Source organism: Colius striatus, chromosome 1 (assembly GCF_028858725.1).
Source record: "Colius striatus isolate bColStr4 chromosome 1, bColStr4.1.hap1, whole genome shotgun sequence".
NCBI classification, from domain to species: domain Eukaryota; kingdom Metazoa; phylum Chordata; class Aves; order Coliiformes; family Coliidae; genus Colius; species Colius striatus.
The window spans coordinates 194,303,787-194,323,022 of NC_084759.1; the positions used below are offsets into that span (position 1 = coordinate 194,303,787).

At 36.6% G+C, this 19,236-nt stretch overlaps 1 protein-coding gene across 1 annotated transcript in view; it reads left to right on the top strand.

Annotated features, from left to right (window-relative positions):
• Positions 1–19,236, top strand: part of CCDC146 (coiled-coil domain containing 146) — a 64,161-nt gene that overhangs the window by 33,659 nt on the left and 11,266 nt on the right. Inside the window, exons 4-14 of the mRNA XM_061989112.1 lie at positions 3,898–3,955; positions 4,496–4,672; positions 5,290–5,363; positions 6,563–6,790; positions 7,721–7,907; positions 12,150–12,245; positions 13,447–13,617; positions 15,175–15,263; positions 15,373–15,537; positions 17,825–18,049; positions 18,688–18,916. Coding sequence (XP_061845096.1) covers positions 3,898–3,955; positions 4,496–4,672; positions 5,290–5,363; positions 6,563–6,790; positions 7,721–7,907; positions 12,150–12,245; positions 13,447–13,617; positions 15,175–15,263; positions 15,373–15,537; positions 17,825–18,049; positions 18,688–18,916 — 1,699 coding nt within the window. The remainder of the gene's footprint in view (positions 1–3,897; positions 3,956–4,495; positions 4,673–5,289; positions 5,364–6,562; positions 6,791–7,720; positions 7,908–12,149; positions 12,246–13,446; positions 13,618–15,174; positions 15,264–15,372; positions 15,538–17,824; positions 18,050–18,687; positions 18,917–19,236) is intronic.

Genomic DNA, 19,236 nt, shown 5'->3' on the forward strand with positions numbered 1-19,236 from the left:
AAACAATTGTTTTACAGAACAGAAATCTTTTTCAACAGCTGAAAGTCATATTTCATCTTCTGTTTTAATTATGTATTGTTCCAATGAGCAATCAACATTCCTAGAGTAAACTGAAATTGCGTTCAGCACTGTAGTGTCTACAGGTTTCCAGAAATCCTGTGACTGTTTTACATCCTGAATAGGTACATGAGGTATTCAGAAGCAGCTGTGAAGCACTTCAGCTGCTGAGGAAGTCACCCTGCATGGGTGTGCTGTACTCCTACTGTCAGTGTATGCCTCCTCGTCCAGTTTGTGTTCCACTTCTGCTGCATGTACTGGGTTTGTTGCCAGTGTTTCTGCCTGAGTGCTTGGCACAGGAGAGGAACAACAGTAGGAAGGATTTTACTGAATTTATAAAGTTTGGGCCACTACCCCAGAGTCACAGCTGTGTCCAGGAGTATTCTTCCTCTCAAAAACAGCTAGGCAAATGTAATGAAGAAAAATAAAGAATAGTGATCCCAATTCAGTTTTGGTACAATTGCATTCAGAGCCATGAAGTTTTTTCAAATATCTTGAAGAAGCCTCAGTAAGGATATAGACTGAAAAATCAGATTAGTACAAGAATACAAGAACAAGGATAGTAATGTGACCAACAAGGATTTGTTCTAACTTGAGGAAACTTTTAGTTTTAATGTCTCTAAAAGGCTCAGAGTCCTGGTTTGTGAAACAAAGAGGAGATTCAGGCAACAGAATCAACAATAGTTTAGTATTGAGAAATAATAAATATATAATCAAAATTAATTTATCACTTAAACCATATACTTAAAAGTAATTAATTTGCAACAAAATTATCTATAACAAGAGTTTATGAGTTGAATGGTGCTTGATTCCTGAAAACATTTTTGTTTTAAAGCTTAGATCCAATTACAGCACTCACACTCATTTTCGCAGGTAGCACAATGGCTATTTACTAAAGTACAACGTGCTGTTGCAGGCAAGTCAAGATTGCAAAACTGAGTTTGTCCTTGTAGGCACATTGCAAATATGGAAAATTATTGCAATGCTTGTAATTATTTCAGGATTAGTCACTCAATAATTAAAAAGTGAAAAGTTAAAATTGTCCATAGTTTTTTCTAGTAAAGAGTTCCAAGCCATAAGTAAAATAAACTGAGTTACAATTGAAGTTGTTATCAACCAGTCTTGTGACTGTATGCACTGGTACATACAAACTAATTACGGCTAAGAGCCTTACAGGAATCTCATGCCGGCAGCTTGTCAGCTGTGATATCTTCTACTTGAGGTCATTAGATTCTAGGTGTGAGGTGCTGAACACCTTCTATGGATTCCTTAGCAATCCCATCTATATGTCAGAGTAGCTGAAGTAGTTCACTTTCCTGCATGATGATAATGGCATCATAATGATAACAATGTTCTGGCTGTTTTGTGAGCTAAGGAACTGAAGTGGACTTCTGTTGACAACAACCACTACATTTCTTAATCTCTCTGACTTAATTTTGTTATTTCTGTGTCAGTTTGCAGCTGTAGACATCTCTTAGGGAAATGTCTGGAATGTATTTTCATTAATGGTCCAATTTTCCAAGTGCTTTTTTTTAACTCATTATATCTGCATCCATGATACCTTTTCAACTACAGGACTTCTATTAAGCTTCATAAAAATAAATAAAGCAATGAGAGAAACATTTGCAAATATTAATGCTTTAACTTAAGAGTTTCCTCATCTTTTTGTCATGAATGGTGTTATAGGTGGAATAGTAAAAACTGCATGATGTTGGAAAATACACTCATCAAAGAAGGGCTGTGAAACAATTGGAGTTATAAATGCCTAATGCCAGTTACAGCTATTTTGATTTTTGTTGTAATGGATGTCTAAGTATTTAATAGGCAGTTAAGAGGCCAATGTCCATATACAACAGATTAGAAGATTCAGATGCTAAATAGGAAGACCAGATTTTCTCTGCTTAACTTACCTTACATTAAGCTCTGTGTCCATATAGCTACACAGAGAGTGAACTTAAAGTCTTTAAAGAATCTTATTTGATTTCTAAATTTCAGTTAATCATCCTGGTCTCTCTTCAGAGTCAACAAAGAGAAAAATGTTCTATTCAACAGGTGATTTATCTAATCCTAAAATGGGCACATGGGATGCCAGATGACCTGCCTTTTGGAGGTTCTTTTTTTTATCCCTGACCGTAAGGAAGCCTGGGGATGTTTGCATAGTGGTACCTGCCTAACTTTTGAATATGAGCAGCTGGACCAAACTCATTACTCAAAAGGGAGAGATATAACTTCTTTCTTTTACTCCATTTTTCTTTTCACACCTTCACTGTATCTTGTGTGGAAGTCTGCCAGCTCTTAAGGTAACTTGGTGCTTGCCTTTATTTATGTCACAGAAAATGAGGTGTTTAAATCATTTTACTTTAGCTGGATGGAAAAGTCTTTGTTGTGAAACTGGAATGGCTCCAGAAGAATCTGTCCTCACGAATGAGGAATGTGACAAAAGAAAAGTAATGGCAACTTTGCTCTCCCTCCTGATTTTTGGGATTGCTCTTTTGATCATTTGGCATGCTATTCAAGTGGGCACAGCACGGACTGGTGGCAAGCAATGCAGTACCTCTTTAATCAGTTTGCACTGGACTTATTTAATCAATTTTTGTGGCAGTCAAATAATAGTTATGGGCATTTGTGCAAGCTAGACACTAATTATAATTAGTGTGATTATGCCAATCCCAAGGAGTTCAACTAGGAATCCTGCCAAAATGTGTTTGGAATATGAATTGTCCTTATTAAAGTGTTCATACATTTAGACCACCTGTTGGTAAGTGCAAACTTTGTGTTTGACCTGTGTGTCGTTCCAACGCAATGTACTCAGTTTTAGCTTGTGGGCACAGTACACAGGAGCAGGCCAAAGTGGCTATCACAGAATCAAAGTAGGTCAGTTTTTAATGCAATTTCTGAATAGCACTTAACAGGGGTAGTTCCTGAGCCTCACTGCAGCAAAGAAGAAATCACCCGATGGAGTCTCTACTCACATCTGCTACCTGTACACCTCAAAACATTCCTGTGTCTGTCTTCACCACTCTGTTCTTAAGTTGTAATAGATTTTACAATAGACCCTTTTTTGTTGTTTTGTGATTCATTTTATCTGGTTTTGGGGAAGACTGCTTTAAATTCAATATTTTTTTTCTGGAAGAATTTTTTTTTCAAACTCATTCACTGTGTGGCTGTTCAAATACTGGCATTCAAATTAGTTTTTTGGCTTACCGGTCCCTGTAGAGGCATATTTGTACCCTTTTGACTTAGTCAAAAACCCCTGTCACTTTTCAGGATTTTTTATTTACAGAACCCTATTCAGATTTGAGGAGCTTCACTTGCAGTTGTTTACAGAATGAGTGCGTGCATCAGCACTCAAAGGAAGAAGGTTTCTCACTAGCAGTTGCACTTTCTTTGATGCATGATGTCTTTGTGGGTATTTATAACCCACCTCCTCTTTCATTTTGCCTCAGTTCCATGTTAATTTTTTTTTTCCAGGTTTGGGAGGAACTGTGGTATATGATGCTATCTGACTGATTGTACTCTGCTGATATAAAGACACTGGTGAATGAGGCATAAATGCATCCCTGTAGGAGGTGATAAGACCAAGAAGAACGAGGATCAGAAGTATAGATGTGTGCACTGTAGAAAAAACCTGCATATGAACAACCTCTCTTTCAGGACTTCCAGTTACCAGTCAGCAACCTTCTGTTAAATCTGGACACCTTTCAATTGTCCCTGATGTTACTTCACTGTACATTTTAGTCTAATACAAAATAGCCTTCCTTGCTTTTTTACCATGTACTATATTACAGTCATATTTCTTACATTAATAATATATTTATCTCTGGTTTTATTTTGCTGTAGTTTGCAGGAAGAAAAAAAGCTTCTTGAAAATGAATATGAAAGAATTCCTAAACAAAAGGTAAGTACAACACATGAGAAAAGCCATGTTTTATGTTCTGTCAGCTAACACACAAAAGCATCAGTGAAAATGTTTTCACAGTATGTAGCTCTACAGTTTATTTAAAATCTGTAATACATAGAAAAAGCAAGAGGTAGATTTTATAGGAGAGGCTATATTATGCCATTCAGGCTTGATAATTCTAGGGCAAGCAATGAATAACTGATTCAGAAAAGACCTGGATTTGCTTAAGTTTACTCAAGAAAATTCTTTACTGTGTTCAGCAAATAGATACTGCATGTAAAGATAGGTGCAGGTATTTGCTTCTGGCATGTGAGTGTGAAAAATGTGTCTGCAGCTCTAAATCCTCGTGAGTGTATGGGGTTTCCTTGGAAATAAAATCCTGATGCTTATCAATAGAAGAAACACACATCTGATAAAAAATTCTGTTTCATACCTTGTAAAAAACATCATAATCATCCAATGTTAATGATTCTGTAATATAACAAGCCTAAAAAGGGGAAAATAAAGTTAATCTGAACTTTTACTTCATTTTTATAGGAAATAAATAAGAAAATTAAACAGCTGAAAGAAAACTGTGATGAGCTCTGCAGAGAAGTAATCCAAAGGAAAGGAGAAATTATTGGAATAAAGGAAGACATTTCATCCAAGCAAAAGTTAATAGTACTAGATAAGAAGGAAATGGAAAAGCTTCTGGAGAAGCAGGCTAAGTTAAAAGTAAACACAAAATGAATTGTATGTATGTAGATCTGTGTATGTCTGTGCATGTAGGTGGATATGGGTACATACTTTGTCCAAGGAAACAGTGAATTTTCTGGATGTTGTTTGTCATTCCAAATTCATTAGATGGCATTACCTTACATATAAGATAATTTGTCAATAGGTGTGAAAATACTACTGTGCAATATCTATTATTACTCCTTTAGAAAATAGTAAGTCATGATTTTGATTAAAAAATGGTTTCTGTAATGACATGTTTGCTATGTTGTGTTATTGTAGGTTGCTCTAATGTATGCTCAGATACAAATCCCTGCAGATTTATGCTGAGAATTAAAAACCACATGCAGGTCTGCCACTTCTCTTTCTGTGGTATAGATAACATGATCAGATGTATTAATAATATTCAAGTGTCATTTTTATCTTGCAGACAAAATAAAATCATAAATATCAATGTTTAGTTTCAAAAGTAGCAGCTACAATTCCCTGGGACAAGCTCAAGTAATTTGAAAACATGTTTCCTGTTCATTTTCACAGCAGTTCTACATGAATATTACTTCTATGAAATCTTATCAGGTTTTGAAGCTCTTAATCTAACCTTTCTGTTTTGACATTAGGATGAGCTAGTTAAGATCCTGGGTGTTCCAGTGCAACTTGGAAAAGAAACTGAGAAGATGAATCATAAAAAAATGTATGTATTTAATAAATAAGTATATATTCATAAGTATATATGTGTGACTTCTTTTCATCCATTTGTTACAGAGATGATTGAGTATAGCTGGTGATTAAAATTAGGCTCAACATTTTTAAAAGCATCTATAATCCACTTTAAATCCATGCACTGTCCTGAAAAATACAGCATATGCACTGAAACTTTGTAAATTTTAGTACAACAAAGCAAAATTTAGATCAAAGCTTGGTCAAAAAAATGCTTAACCATGTTACTGTTCTGCATTACTGTATACCAGATCTACCTAGTAGATTTTTAATGGATAATAACCTGTGTAATCTAGTGATTAGGCTGGTTTACACTTTCAAGTCCTCAATGACTCTGTTTTATCTTATTTATTACCCTCAGTGAAGCTAACCACTGGCCTGAGCTTAATAATTTGATACTTCTGTGCCAGTCTTTTAGTCAGAGGTGCTTTGCTGTAAGCTCATCATGTGAATTCTGGTCTCTAATATTTTAACAGAGTAACCATAAGCCAGCAGTCAGCCTTTTCTTTCTTCTGGGTAGCTGGATTTTTTCTCCCCTGAAGCATGACATGTGCTGCTTTCTCTATGTGTAAAATCTAATTACACTGTGCAGTTTCAGCCAGGTCACTCACAGATCCTGGCAGTCCAATTGCCATGCAGATGAATACTGTGTTTTGTATCCTGTTTGGGCACAGTTACACTGAAGTTTTTGTGTCTCCTCTTTGCAGTCCCTATTTCTAATATAGACATTGTTTGACTGTGTTACATTTCTCAATTTTAAAACTTACGTGGTGGTTTTCCTCCACATTTGCCTCACTGTTCTGCTAAAAGCAACTCTTGATATCATAAATTTATCATAAAACACTACAGTGTTACAGAGAAGCAATTTTTTAAAACTAGGATATTGTGTAGATTGCTATGAATAAAGTATTTAAATGGGTCTTTATATTTGTGTCAGACCACAGACTGAACTAACCAGAGTTCCCAGTCTTGGTAATGATATTTAGAAGTGTCATACTCATGTCTTATTGACAGATATCAGTTTACTAGAACACTTCCTAATCCTGTCATGGTGCTATCCATGATAGTTCCATGACTATCTGCAATTTCATTGTTGAACTGTCTTACATTTTGCCATTTAAATATGCATGTGGAAATGCTAACTCCTACTTTTTCGTTCAAATACATTCACAGCGATGCAGAGAAGAAGAAAGAAGTCCTTAATGACCAAATAGAAGAGCTAAATGGGGTCCTGAAAGCAGCTCGAAAAAGGACTGAAGAGATTTTGCAAGAAAGAGAAGATGTCATGAAGGAATTGAATGAGAAACTAATTTTGCTAGAAAGCAAAGAACAAGAGTGCATTACTTTGACAAAATTACTAGACATTAACAAAGAGAAGGAATCATCAGTCCTATCAGACAGGTTAGAGTAATAGACATAAGCCATGTAGTACAAGAGAATAACTCTCTGTTCTGAAAGATCTCTTTCTTCTTTCTGCTGTATTGCTTATGTGCTCAAGTTTCATGCTGCAGCCAGCGCAGACTGGAAATTACCAGGCTTGGTTTTGACTTAAGAAAAGCTCATATAGACTACTGGAATCTAGAATCTGGTTGAAGAAGAACATCAAAAAGCATAAGCATTTGCTGAAATCCTGGGAGAGTGAAACTAGAGTTTGCTCTGAAAATGAAATCTTTTTGAGTTTCTCTCTCCTTTGAAGTATTTTTTTGTGTATAACCCAAAAAAAGTAAATTGAGCAAGAAAAACCCGTCATCTTTTTCATTTTCAAGGCAGGATTGTAGATTTCTGCACTTACATGCTGCTGAATTCCACTAGGGACCGGTTACCCACATTTTTATGAATTCCTTGCATTGTGAACTGATATATACTGGCAAAGTAAATTCTTAGGTTGATTGGAAGCTTCAAATGATTCCTTCTTTGCAAAAGAAGATGTGTAGTTGTAGTCATGGCCATATGCTGAGCAACAATGCTTTTTGCCTTTAAAGCTTTGTATTAAAGGGTAGTGGCACTTGAAATGATTGAATGAAATGCACATACAAATATTCCCTTGTACTAAAAAATGTATTTTCTTATTGTAAGTAATAACTTCTCTGGAATTTTAAACATATTTAGAACAGACTGAGAGACCTCATTGACATCACTGTGAATATTATAGTTTGTTGAAGTTATACAAATGCTACCTTGTTAGGTAATTTGTGTCAGTAATTTATGAGTTTATCTTGCTGCTCAGCCATAATGATGCAGTACTCAAAAACCTTTAAATTGTTGATGCCTCGTTGCATATATATCTTGATTAAATTACTTGTTTCTAAAATTCTGTGTTTATCTATATAGAGAAGCTCTGGAAGAAAATTTAAATAAATGTGTCTTGGAGAAAAAAATTCAACGTGATATTCTGAGTCACATGCAAAGACAGAAAGACAGAGAACTGAGGAATTTAAAAAAGCTGGAATTGCAACTGAATATGATTTATGATTCCTTGAAACAAGATAAGCCACAGCATAAAAGACTCAAACTAGAGGTCTGTATGAATACATTGATCATAAAGATTCTAAATTTTTGTTGTAAAAAATCTGTCTAGGAAATCATTTGACTGGTGCTAAAAGAGGGAAATGGAGAAGACTGTTTTAAGCCTTATGCACATAAAAATGTCAAGGGTGCTACTACAACTAACAAAGGAGCCTCTGATGCTCTGGCTGTAACAAAAACACTGCATCAGTATATATTTGGACTGTCCTTAAGAAATACATTTTAGGTGGAAGCATCTTCTCGGGAAGAACTGGGAGATTATATTGGCACTGGAGTGTCCTGTCTACTTTTAAAGCACTGTGGAACTGTGGCCATTTGTGAGTGAAATAATAAATTGATTTGCACGTTGGCATCAAGCTTGTATCAGAAAAATACAGCCAAGCACTCCCTGGCTCCAAAATGATGAAAAGATATATCTTTTTAAAATGTGAAGTTCGTTTGTACAGTACTGTAAATAATACATAGTGTATTTGACATTATTCTAGGGGACAGGAAAAAAGTACTAAATAAAGTTGGGTTCTAAATAATGTGAAATAATTCCCTACCTTCTCTTTGTTTTCACTCGAATTTCACCTTCTTTATTTCCCTCCCTGCAATAGTATTTCACCCATTCTTCTTCCCATACTGATTTACTCTCTTCTGTTTTATTTGTGCCTTCTCCTATGATGATTTGAAAGGGCAGTCTCATTCTGCTTGTCTATTCAAAGCACTTCATTTCTTTTCTCCTTCATTTTTTTTCTTAAAAAAGTTACTTTATCCTCTACTTTTTTGTATTCTCTTTGTCTGATCACAGGTTCTTCCATTCTCTCTCTCTTAAGCCTTGCTGCTATACTAGCTCTATGCTTAATCTAAATTGTAAATTCATCTTTCTTAGCTTGGTGAATATTTTTACAAAGAACTTGACATTTCCTACCTTCAGACAGTATCCTTGACATTTTTCTTGGTTCTTCGAAGCAATTCAGTGCAGAAAATAGTGTTCTTTACATCACTGTAAAGTTTTTAAAATAACTTATCAAGTATCAAAACTCAGACATACTTAATGCTGCTATTTGAACAACTCTAAACGTTACTCAATAATATTTAATACTATTAAACAATACATTTATTGTGTATTAATTGCTTCTGAATTCACAGGTGCCTTAATTACCTAGTAATATAAGCCCATCTGGGAGAAGAGAGGAAAACTCTAGAACTACATAAAAAAATTTTAGCTTGAATTTCCTGAAATATTGATTAAAGGTCTGGCTCATATTCCAGACCTTGATCTTAATGTTCAATATCAGCTAAGAGAATCTGGAAAATGATATTTTCTCCTGTGTTCCTTCTGAAGAAATATTCCTGGAGGGAGAACCACAATTGTTCAAAAACATGTAATGCTAAAATCAAATGTCATAAAATCACAGCCAAAAAGTCTGTGGTGGTTTAGCCCTGACTAGGTGCCAGGTGCCCACCAAGTCACTCTGTAACCTGAACAGGGGAGAGAGAAATATAACGAGCAGTCTGAGTCGAGATAAGGGCAGGGAGATCACTCAGTAATTAGTGTCACAGGCAAAACAGACTCAACTTGTAGAGAAAAGGTTTGAATTATTAATGAACAATCAAAACAGAGTAAGGAAAAACAAGAAATAAAACCAAATCTTAAAATACCTCCCCCAACCTCTTCCTTCTTCCTGGGACTCTCCCTCCTCCCCTACAGCAGTGCAGGGGATGGGGGATGGAGGTTACAGTCAGTTCATTACAGATGGACTTTGCCATTGCATCTTCTCAGGGAGAGGCGTTCTCACACTTCCCACTGCTACAGTGTGAGATCCCTCCCACGGGAGACAGTCCTTCAGAGACTTATGCAATGTGGGTCCTTCCCGTGGGCTACAGTTCTTCACAAACTGCTCCAGCATGGAGCCTTCCCATAGGGTGCAGTCCTTTACACCCCGCCCCAGTGTGGGTCATCCACCGGGAGAACAGTCCTTCAGGAACAGACTGCTCCAGCCTGGGTCTCCCACAGTCACCAATGGCTGTGGTTACAGTTCACAGTCTTGGGTGAGATCCAAACCCAACCCAACCCTTTCACACTTTGAAAGGTGAGACCTATAAAGGTTGAGTTGCATTGCAAAGGTTTCTTCAGTGCTAACACAAGGTTTTCATATAGGCTTATATGTGTCTTACAAGTAGCATCCTTATGAGGAGTGTGGAAAAGAGAATGCCAATAAAGACAGAAGTGGAATTCTAAGTATTTAGAATAAGCTGTAGGATGCTACCATAATGCAAAGAGGCCACATCAATGTCTCTGTTTTATCCCATCCTCTGATGCTCTGTTTTCTCTGATTCCTTTCTTGGCTCTTTTGGAAGAGCAAATGTGAAATGACCATTCTACTGCAGCAAAGTCAGTTCAAATGCAGTAGTGGAGTACAAAACTCTAGGGTGGCAAGCTTGATTCTGTCTGTTTTTTGCTTTCTTGAGTTTAATTTGGAACACTTGGGAGCAAACCTAGGATAAGTTAAAATATTTTAAGTAGTTATTCCTTTAACTATCTAAAAAGCCAGATTTACATTTATTGATTGTGATTGTAAGTAAAAAATACAGAAGAATTGTTAGTATAAAAATGTGATTGCAGAAGCAGTACATCAGTGTGCTTCCCCAAATTGCTCTTAAATCACATGGTAAGTGCAGAACGACTGGTTTGTAGAATAAGGAAATTACAGGAACACTTCCTTCAACTATGTTTTTCTTACCAAGTTGTGAAAGGTCAGTTATTGCTAAACACCAACATTCTGTGTTAAAGAGAACTGGTGCCCGGGTTCCTCTCCATGCACGCCTTCTCTTCACTCAGGCCAACAGACAGACAGCCAAAAGTGCCTAAGTTGAGGCACATCTTATATGAGCAGAATGGATTAAAGATGTTTATTTGAGCTTTCTACTTTTAGACACAAGAACTCGATGGCAACTTTAGAATCTTGTCTTGAAAATGTGGAAATGCCTCCTTAGAGGCAGAGCAGCCTTTTGCACAGCAGAAGTGGTTACTAATACGTGTTCCACAGAAAAGCCATGTTTGCTCCCTCCACAAGAGTGACAGTAACTTGCTTAGAAGACGTTTTCTTAACCTTTTAGCAAACCTAAGTCAAATCAAGTTGCAGAATTGGCAGCTGAAATCCAAGTAACTCCACAGTTACTCTGCAGAAACTCTACTGTGCCTCTTGCTACCCCTTCCATTAATGCAAGTGAACAACATCTAACTTTGTAACATTTTCACAGAACCGAAAACCATAAGTGCAAAACATCTCATTATCTATATTGAGGCATAGTATTTTGAATTCTAACATCTGGTTGAGATCTGAGCCAGATGCCATAGGGCTGCATGTATTATCTTTGAATAGCTTCCAGATGTGTCATCCAGTGTCATTTTTCCCCACCTGTATACATTGCAGATTTGCAATTACAGACAGGCAACATATGCCTGCATAGTTAGCCTACTGTGTTTGTTTCTTACTAACTTAAAACCAGCAAGAGCTTTTAAATGAAGTTAGTCACTGTAAGGCCAATACAACCTTTTGCCTTACAAGTTATGTTGTGCAATAGCTCTAGTGGGATTATTCAGATATGTTTTAGTCAGAAGGTAATTTCTAATATGTCTTCCTTCCCACTCTTCATTTTAAAATCTGATTGAATAAACACATTTTCCGTAATGTACAAGAAAAAAATAGTACATAACTGTTTGTGTCGTTAGTTTTGCCTTTCTAGAGCCTAAGGAGGACACAGGGAAATCCTACTTTAATAACAAAAGCAAAAAATATGATCCCAAATCTGCACAGGTGTGAAATACTGATGGTACTAAAATCAGTTGTAGATTTTTTTTCCCTTCAAGTAATTTCAGAATTTCACTTAGAAAATTCTCTGTGAATCTAGGTGACATTGTAACATCGATTCTCTTTGTGATTTTTGCTTTTTTAATAGCAGTCTAGTTACTTGAAAACATAATCCTTTCAAATTCAATACTGAAACTAGGTTTTGTGAAGTTTAGTGTTCATAGTTCATAGTGTTCATAGTGTTCAGGTCTCATAGAGTGAGACTTGAGGAACTTGGATATGTTGCTGGGGAACTCTACTCAACTCTTGGACTAGCTGTTGTAACAAAGCAGAAGATTCATTTCTTAATTTGTGTAACTACTTCAATTATCTGCAGTTTACATTTTTCATGTCTTTTGCTTGCATCACTCAATGTCCTTGGTTTGTTTTTGTAGGCAGAAGCTATCCCTAAAAGTAATCAAGTATTATTAGAAAGACGACAAGAGCTGCAGAAGGAAATTGAAATGACCAAGAGAAATTTAGCTAAACAGGTGCTGAATTCTGCTTTCTCATAGTTTTTCACTGTAACATTTGGTTTTCAGTTATGAGAATAAAGGGACTGTTTGAAGAAAAAATGATGAGAGTAGCTGTAGCTTTCTGATGAGAAAATGTGTGATAGCATTTGTCCAATTGTAAAGATCACTTGTCATACTTAAACACATTTCTTCTCTGTTACTTCCACAGTAAATCTGCCTTCTAGGTTAAGTCTTTCTGAATATCATTAATGACATTACAACAATAAATATGACTGGTAGAAATTTCCTTTGGATATGGCACAATGTCTTGCTGAAACAAGGGCAATTCAGCATTTGTAATTGTAATTTTTCATCTTCTGGGTTTTGTCATACGTGGATGTCTGTCTGTATTCAGTACAGCCATATACAGTGTGGAAATGCAGATGTCTTGGGTATTAGTACTTGCCACTATATAAATTATTTTATGAGAAACAACATATTTCAGACATAGTTTATTCTTAAGATCATACCTCCTGATCTTCATAGAATCAGAGAATGGTAGGGGTTGGAAGGGACCTTTAGAGATCATCTAGTCCAACCCCCCTGCAGAAGCAGGTTCATCTAGATCAGGTCTCACAGAAACATGTCCAGGCGAGTCTGGAAGATCTCCAAGGAAGGAGCCTCCACAACCCCCCCGGGCAGCCTGTGCCAGGGCTCCCTCACCCTCACAGTAAAATCGTGTTTTCTTATATTTAAGTGGAACTTTTTGTGCTCCAGCTTCATTCCATTACCCCTTGTCCTGTTGCTAGCCATTTACATCAATTTTCCTTTTGTTCTGTCTTTGAATTTGTTAGAATTATCAGGTAGGATAAAATGGCTAAATTTAGTCTCTTAATATGAAAGTTAATTGTCATCCATTGCATCTTATGGACACATCAAGACCCGACACTGAGCTTATTTAAAGATTATATGACCATAAGAAACCACTCTTCCCAATGGGCAATAGCTGAAAGACGTGCTAGCCTGAGGAACAGAAGTGCTTCTAGGTGATGAAATATTTTGTCATGTTATAAAGATTGTGCCTGGTGTTTCAGCTGATATTTCAAAGCAATATTTTATGATTTCTTAAAATCCATGTAGTCTGTATATATGTGCACTTTGCAGATAAACCCAAAGTATTTCTAACTGACAACACTGATGCAATGATGCATAAGGAATTGAATGTCATTTTCTTTAGGAAATTACGTCAGATATAGATGCCCACATGTTAGAAGAATGTATTGCTGCAGAAGGCCGGCTTTTCAAAGAGCAGGAGAAATGCAGAAATGAGTTATCCAGACTTGTACATCTGACATGGCTCAAACTTGAAGAGAGGGAGCAGAAGTCAAGGAATGTTCAGAAAGCCAAGGTAAAAAAATATCTCATGTAATTGGAAGACTCTTCTAAAGTGAAAGCTGGTATATGGAGAAATAAAATACTAGTAAGGAAAGCCTTGTGAACTCTCATTTCCTACTTGACTTTGAAGTTCCATCACAACACAGGAAGCTCACAATACTGTGGTGTTTTACTGGCAATTTATGGTGAAGTGCAGTAGTATATTAAAATATCATGAAACAAGGTATTTGAAAGGACATTTTCTTTCAACCTTATGGAATAAAGAGGCAGAAAAACAGAAAATATGTGTTTTATTTTACAAACATATGGAAGTTAAAAGATAAACAGAGCCACTACTCATTCCAAGGAGAGGCGGCAATTTTTATTTCCTGACAGATTTCCAGACGTAAATTGTTACATTACTGTGAGGAAAGATTGAAAAACCCCCTTTTCCTATGATCACAGAAACTACAACTAGTCATTGGGTTTGCTGCCTGCAGTTTGCTGGCATTATAATGTCATAGATGTGCCGTGACATTGCACAGTTTATACTAACTACCAGGTTTTATACAGGAATGAAGTATTTAGGCTTCCACAATGCATGTCTATATTCAAATAAATTAGATAAGCTACCCTTCTACTACTTTGTGAATCAATTGAGTAAATGTCAGGCTTTGTACCTTCAATAGAAATCAGTCCATAGAATCACAGAATGGTAGGGGTTGGAAGGGACCTTTAGAGATCATCTGGTCCAACCCCCCTCCCATTCCCGCAGAAGCAGGGTCACTTAGATCAGGTCACATAGGAACATGTCCAGGCGGGTCTTGGAGATCTCCAAGGAAAGAGACTCCACAACCCCTCTGGGCAGCCTGTGCCAGGACTCCATCACTCTCATGGTGAAATAGTTTTTAAGTGGAACTTTTTGTGTTCCAGCTTCATCCCATTACCTGTTGTCCATAAGCAGATCCAAAAAAAACCCCAATACACAGTAATGAACACACACACACACACACACACACACACAGAGTTGCAGCCCAACATTTTTTAACATCAATCTCCTTTTTCTGATACCAGTGGGAGGTGGGAAAAGGCCTGTCCATTGAAGGTCAATGACACAATGGCTGAACACAACTTAAAAGATATTTTATGTCTGTATACATAACAAAATGTAGGTGTACCATTGTAGCCTATAATCAGATATGGCTCAGAAGCCAGAAAAGAGTAAAAAAGGAATCAAATTTGAAAAGGTACAATTTCAGTGGTGCATGTGCCAAATAGTTATAAAGTAATGGAATAGAGAGATGATTAATAGAAACAGTAGAAATCCAGATAGAAGAGAACAAGCATTTTAAGATGCAGCATCAAATTATCTACATTAATAGCAGTTGTTGTAAGCTTAACATCCATAGAAAAGCTGTGCTCTTTCATGCTGTTTCAATAAAAGCATTTCATTATAAATGGAATAAGTTCTTAGAATAATCTTGCTTTGCTGTCTTTTCCTTGTCTAAGAGGAAGAGTTGTTTGAGTAATTTATTTGAAGATATTTCTTTGATATATCTCAAGTGCTCACTGAATTCTATTATAATTTCAGATACAACTCCAAAATATTATTAAAGAAAGAAAAAGAAAAGATCTTGAAATAAGAGAGTATAAAAGGAGGAAAAGAGAAATCAAAAAACAGTAAGAAAATGACAATCCAGTAGCTAAAAAATGTCTTTTAGAGAACTTTTACCCAAGTAATATACACATAAAATTATAATCATTTCTTTCATACTTGTCATTTCTTCAGACTCCAAGGATTTGCTAAAATGTATGATGCTATCGAAAATGAAAGGAATAAATGTATAAATTTGGTGCATGTTGCTCAGCAGAAGGCAAGTGAAATTAAAAAACGGGTAAAATTGCTAGGAAATGAAATAGAAAATTTAAGGAATACTCTTATAACCAAGGAAAGGTGAGTTTTAACAATTACAGGAATGTAAGATCAGAATCTTAAGAGATAGTCTAGTCCAACTTCAGCTATGCCTATATCATCCTTGACAGTTATTATCCTGATTTTTAAACCCATTTAGGCAACTCCCTCATATAATCTCTTCCAGTTTCTTGTCACTCTTTACACTTCATGATTAGCCTGGGCATCACCCCATGGCATGAAGCACCTTTGAACTTTTTCTGGCTACTCTCTCACTTTCCTGTCATTTGAAGGTTTAAATTGTTGTTGCATTTCCTCTGTATCACAGTTCTTGAGCCTCTAGTATGTGAATTATGCTATTTCATACAATATGAACAACACTGTTGTACTCACACTTTGCATATCCTTAGACAACAAGAGGTCCAATACATATGTGACTCCACAATAGACTGGTGCATGGTATTATTAGATGAGTCACTAGCTAGTAATGCAGTTAATTTTCAAATTAGAACAAACTTGGTTTGTTGGTTCAAACTCATACTGAAGTTTATTAGTTAATGTTTATTTTAGATCAAGGAAAATATGGTTTCAATTTCTAGTAAAAATTGTTACACTCTCAACAAAGAAGATGAGGGAGAACAGGGAGTGCACGTGACTCTTTTTTTCCTAGGCCATAAGTTAGTGGAGATGTCTTTTAGCCATCTTTATGTCATCCCAGTGATGATATTCTGCAATGTAGACAGAATGACAACATCCCTAAAATTCTTAGCTGAGAAAGGAGGAAGCTAGAAAAGAGTTAACTGTGTATGCAAATCACCACAGTCAAAATTAGGTAGTTTAAAAACAATTGCATTTTCCCAAAACTTTGGTTTTCAGTGTCAAAAAATTGCAGCAGCAGATCAAAGAATAAGTAACTTGATTTCAAAGTCATGCTGGAAGTATCTAGAAAAGAAGTGGCACTTCAGTGATTTAAGTGATTTTTTTCAAGATGGACAAACTGACATTTTGTGCTAAATTTTTTGATGCCTTCCCAACTAAGCACTAGTGAGAGGAGGGGAAAATCAAGTCTAAGGCAGCAGACATTTATTGTCTAGATATCAGAAATACCAAAGTGTTATAGATGATCCTATTCCAGTACAGATCCCACAGACATTTGTATCTCTGCAAACCTAGTTTTAAAACTAGCAAGAGATACTGACTTGTCACTAAGTGACTTACCTACAGAAGATATTTTGAATCCCAGTGATAGACCTTAGTACCACTGACTTAACTGAAACCAACAAAATTCAGAGGAAAGAGAGAGCATCGATCCAAATAAGAGTAGTATTTAATAACACATTGCATTTCTGGAACATTCTCTTGCTTTCAAAGTGTGAAAGATGCTTTATAGACGTTTCAATTATGGCCTGTGGAACTGGAAAGTGTTATACACACAGCGGAAATGACACAGAACGAAGCTCACTTCTCCATATAGAGTAATTCAGCAATTTAACCATGGAGCCCATGAGAGGAGGCAGGATACATCATCTCCAATTCTGTGTTTTAACAGGAGAATATGCTTCTCCTTTCACCACCTCTTTTGTATGTTGACACGAATATCTCTCCCCACCGTAGATAAAGCCCAGGGTTGATACTTGTTCAAGAAGTGATACTTACCACAACCAAGTGCAGTAACTCCAAGTTCCGTGTCATGAGCAAATGAATGATCTGTGTGGCAACAAGAATCTGTATTTTAAGTAAGGGACAATCATCTAGTGGCCAGGAAGGTGGCTGGAAATAATGAGTTCTGTTCTTCATGTTTTAAGGGTCTATGATGTGATCTTATCACTCATAGTGATTTTTGTTCACATCTGTCGAACTGGTGATTTTCTTTCTTGTGTAAATATTGTGATACATTGTTTTCTAAACAATAAACTTGGAGATCTTTGACTTGCAACCACAACATTATTTAAATATCACTGTTTAAATAGAAGGGCAAGGTTGCTGTTCATTAAGGCTCTGTGTTATAGTTTAAGCTTCTGTTCTTGAACTTTATTTCATACATCCCTTTGGGCTACCCAGTGGAGAAGAAAAGAGCTGTAGTGCACTGCTCTGTTTATAGCGTTTTTCTTGGGATATAATCCAGCTCTCTTCAAGCTGGAAAACACTTGCAGAGAGAAGCTGTTCTCAGAGTCTTTCTACTTCTTGTAATTCTTCTGTGAAGCAGAGTGATATAGAAAATCCTTTGTGAATTTGAGGCATTAGTTTAATCCGTTTTTAGTTGCTGAAAGTGCTTTCAAATTGAAATTTAAAGGACTAAAAACATTCCTACTTTTCTGTTGTGTGAAAGAAAATTGCAGAAACAACATCTGAAGAATAGAAATAATGTAGCAATTACAGACAGTCTCAGAAATGATTGCTGCAAAATTGTACAGATCATGCAAGAGATGAAAGAAAAGAAAAAGCAACATTGTCTGGATCTTGAGAGACTTACCACCATGGTCACCCACATCGAGGAGGAAATGGGGCAGCTACACAAAAAATATGAAAGGGCTGTTCAGCAACAAACCGAGAGGTATAGCTGCAAATTTGATGCAATACAGTGTTTCACTTTGACACTCACAAATCAACAATATTTTTCAACTTATGAGCACTCCAAATTAGGAATACTAAAGGACTGCCTCGCCACAATTCAGCGCTGCTTTGCATTGCACAGATTTGTTTATTCCATTGGTGAGGATGTTCATTCTTGAGAACTGTTACTAAAAACTGAGTGCCTTGAGAGCTTGTAGCCTCCTGCTCTGCTTGTGCCTTGTGTGCAGATAGGGTATAAAAATGCAGAAGATGTAAAACTCTTTTAAATGAAGGCTGCAGAAGGCCAGAAGAGCTTGTAGAATTATGGGAGAGAAGACTGTAATCTCTGCAGTTTTTTAGTGTCTGATTTCACATTGCAATTATTTTGTTACCTATTTAAAATGCTGTCATAGAGTGATAGGATGGTAGAGGTTGGAAGGCACCCTTAGAGATCATCTAGTCCAACCCCCATGCAGAGGCAGGGTCACCTAGATCAGGTCACGATTTTAAAACATTCATGCAAGCTTTGTACATGTTCCCAGATTATTACTATCTCTAAAGCTGTGTTCTTGAACAGAATACACTGAATATGAGTGGATTGTTTTAAGAAATGACATTCTCATTTTGGGCTTCCTGCAGTGGTCTTCTGCTCAGGGATCGGGAAGAGGAACTCTGCATTTTGTATGAAAAGATAAACATGCAAGAGATGTTGTGTAGAAATGGAGACATTGAGATGCAAGTTATGGATGAGAAGATCAGATTTTTGAAGCTGAATGTTGCTGAGAAAAAGAGACAAATTAACTTGTGGTTCAAAATGCTCCCAGTGAAGAAGTCCCTGGATGCACAGCTGGTGGTGCTTCAGATACAGGTTGGTAGGAAAGAAAACCTTTTTGTGTGTATTAGTCTGTATTTTAAAACCTAAGGTAACTCTATAGAGGGATAAAAACCAAAGCCTGCATGTTCAAGATATTTATTACAACAGAAAGTTCAGTGAGAGGCCTGCCCAGCAAAGCCCTGATGCATACTTGTAGCTTCAGATATGTGAGACTCTACACTTCTGTGCAACTGGCTGATGCGCTCTGCTTTGCACATGCCCATTCCTGGCTACGGGATCTCACTCGTGCTCCCCATAGCCTGAAATGTCAGTGTGATTAAGCTGGAGAATGAGAGTCATGAGGAAAAAATGGC